Source organism: Nicotiana tabacum, chromosome 19, assembly GCF_000715075.1.
Source record: "Nicotiana tabacum cultivar K326 chromosome 19, ASM71507v2, whole genome shotgun sequence".
Classification (NCBI taxonomy): Eukaryota; Viridiplantae; Streptophyta; class Magnoliopsida; order Solanales; family Solanaceae; genus Nicotiana; species Nicotiana tabacum.
Genome location: NC_134098.1, coordinates 87,092,617 through 87,095,209, shown reverse-complemented (window position 1 = coordinate 87,095,209; position 2,593 = coordinate 87,092,617). Strand labels below are relative to the sequence as shown.

At 38.8% G+C, this 2,593-nt stretch overlaps 1 protein-coding gene across 1 annotated transcript; it reads left to right on the top strand.

The window, feature by feature from the left end:
- Positions 1-524: 524 nt before the first annotated feature.
- Positions 525-1,073, top strand: LOC142173577 (uncharacterized). Its single transcript, XM_075239198.1, has one exon. The coding sequence runs from the start codon at positions 525-527 to the stop codon at positions 1,071-1,073; it is 549 nt and encodes a 182-aa protein (XP_075095299.1).
- Positions 1,074-2,593: the final 1,520 nt, after the last annotated feature.

Genomic DNA, 2,593 nt, shown 5'->3' with positions numbered 1-2,593 from the left:
CTAGAAGAATTGTGTAGGAAACCATTTGTAAAACCATAAACATTGTGTTTGTGTCTTGGCTAGAGTTAGTCGAGATGTGCGCCTTGTAATAGAGTTATTACAAGATGCCTGTAATAGAGTTATTACAAGTGAGTGAGGGATTAAGAGCTTAATTCCTAGGTTACAATAGGTTGTAATCTAACAGTTGCTCGGTTAGTGAAGTTTAAATCCTACGAGTGTAGGTCGTGATTTTTAATCCCGTGAGCTGGGCATTTTCCACGTAAAACTCTACTGTGTCATTTACTTATCTTTTATTGTGTGTATTGTATGAGAACGGATAGAGAACCAGGTTCTCTATATAGTTTGGTAGACCCTAAGTTTCTATTAATTGGTATCAGAGCAGGTTCTTTCTATCAGGCTAACACCTAGAAAGGATCCAAGTGGTTGCTCCGCCAAACTTTGAAGAAGGTCAATCAACCTACTGACCGTTAAGATTCAGTGGACAGTACTATGGATGGTGGAAGACAAGGATGCATGATTTTATCATGGCTGAAGATTCAGAGCTCTGGGATATTATCTGTGATCAGCCCTTCGTCCTTATGAAGACCATTCGCGAATTAGCAGTGACAGTTCCCAAGACAAGGAAGGAGTACAATGATGCTGACCATAAAGCTATAGAGAAGAACTTCCGAGCAAATAATATCCTCGTCTGTGGTATTAGACCAGACGAATACAACATGATCTCTGCCTGTCAATCAGACAATGAGATCTGGGAAGCTCTACAAACAACACACGAAGGAACAACTCAAGTCAAGCATTCGAAGATCGACATGCTCACTAATGAGTATGAACTTTTCAGGATGAAGAATGATGAATCCATTCAGGACATGCACACTCTATTCACCTCTATCATCAATGAGCTCCACTATGTAGGAGAGATCATTCCAAGTAACAAATTTATCATGAAAATACTCAGTGCATTACCAAGTTCGTGGGAAAGTAAAGTAAATACTATCACGGAGGCAAAAGATCTGCAAAGGTTGACCATTGATGAACTCATTGGAACTATGAAGACCTATGAAATGAAGAAGTAGATGGAATATAAAAGAAGAGATCCCAAAAAGGAGAATAACCTGGTCCTCAAGTTAGACAATAATGATTCAAGTGGTGAGGATGCTAACATGGCCTACATAACGAAGAGATTTCAGGAAATGGTTCGTAGGAATGGGGGGGATTCCAAAAAAGGGCAGCTCCAGCAAACCAAGAGGTTATGACTTGTGTCATAAATGTGGTAAGCAAGGACACTTTATCAAATATTGTCCTCTCCTCAAGCAAGACCAGTACAAGCATAATATAGACAAAGCAGTTAAGAGGAGCCCGGTTCCTGATAAAAGATTCAAGAGAAAAGAAGTCGCTGACAATGTTGTGAAACAAGCTCTTGCTGCATGGGGAGATTCTTCCAGCGAATCTAGAGACGATGATGAATAAGGTGATACCTCCATGATGACAATTGAAAGTGAAGAAGCTGAATATGACTCTATCTTTGCCCTGATGGCAAAATCTGATGATGATGAAGATGATGATGATGATGATGATGATGATGATGATGATGAGCTAAACTTTCTAGACGTTCAAAGAAATTTGAAGTCTTACTCTCAGAAGAAGCTTATATCTTTGGCACATGTTTTAATTGATGCTTATCATAGTATTATAAATGATAAAAATGCATTAACTATGGAACTAGGTGAGGTAGGACATGAGAGAGATGATCTGGTAGTCGTAGTGGTTGACCTAAAAGAAACCATCGAGGTTCTAAAGAAAGCAAATGGTGTTCTGACTGGAAAAATTAAAAACATAGAAAATGAGAGAGATGACATGTTGGTAGTTGTTATGGATATAAAAGAAATAATAGAGGAACTAAAAAAGGAAAACAATTCTGGGAATATCCAAAAGGGAAAGGAAGGTGCAAGTGAGGCACACATTAAGCTTGAAAATGAACTCTAATATGTGAAATCTAGTTTGTGTGCTGAACTTGAGAGAAACAGACAACTTCAAGAAGATCGAGGCAATGTTAAGAATTACCTAGAAAAATCTCTTAAGTGGACCTGGTCCTCTGATGCAATCACTGCTATGTATAAGAACAATGGGGGGAACAGGCAGGGAATCGGGTTCCAAAAGGAAAATACTCCTTAAAATCCTCACAGCAAGTATGTTACTGTCCCTGATAACTAGCTTTGCACTCACTGTGGTAACACTGGGCATTTTAAAGAAACCTGTAATGCTAGATTTCAGTCCCAATAGAAAAACAAAGTTTTTGCTAAAAAAGTAACTACTGCTAAAGAACCCGTTCCTCAAATAAAAAACGTGTGATGCTTGCTTGGACAATAAGAAGTTTAATTCACCCTTTTCCTCATTACAAGGGACCCAAACTTGTTTGGGTTCCTAAGTCTAATCCTTGATTTCCTTGTGCAGAGAGCAGTGAAAGGAAGCAACAAAAGATGGTATATGGATAGTAGTTGCTCTAAGCATATGACTGGAACCACTAATGATTTCCTTTTATTCAAAGCCCTGCAAGGAGGGAGTGTATCCTTCAGCAATGTCAAAAGGGGATACA

Excerpts from the sequence above, each read along its gene's own strand:
- LOC142173577 (XM_075239198.1), top strand. The coding sequence starts at position 525 with ATGGCTGAAGATTCAGAGCTCTGGGATATTATCTGTGATCAGCCCTTC.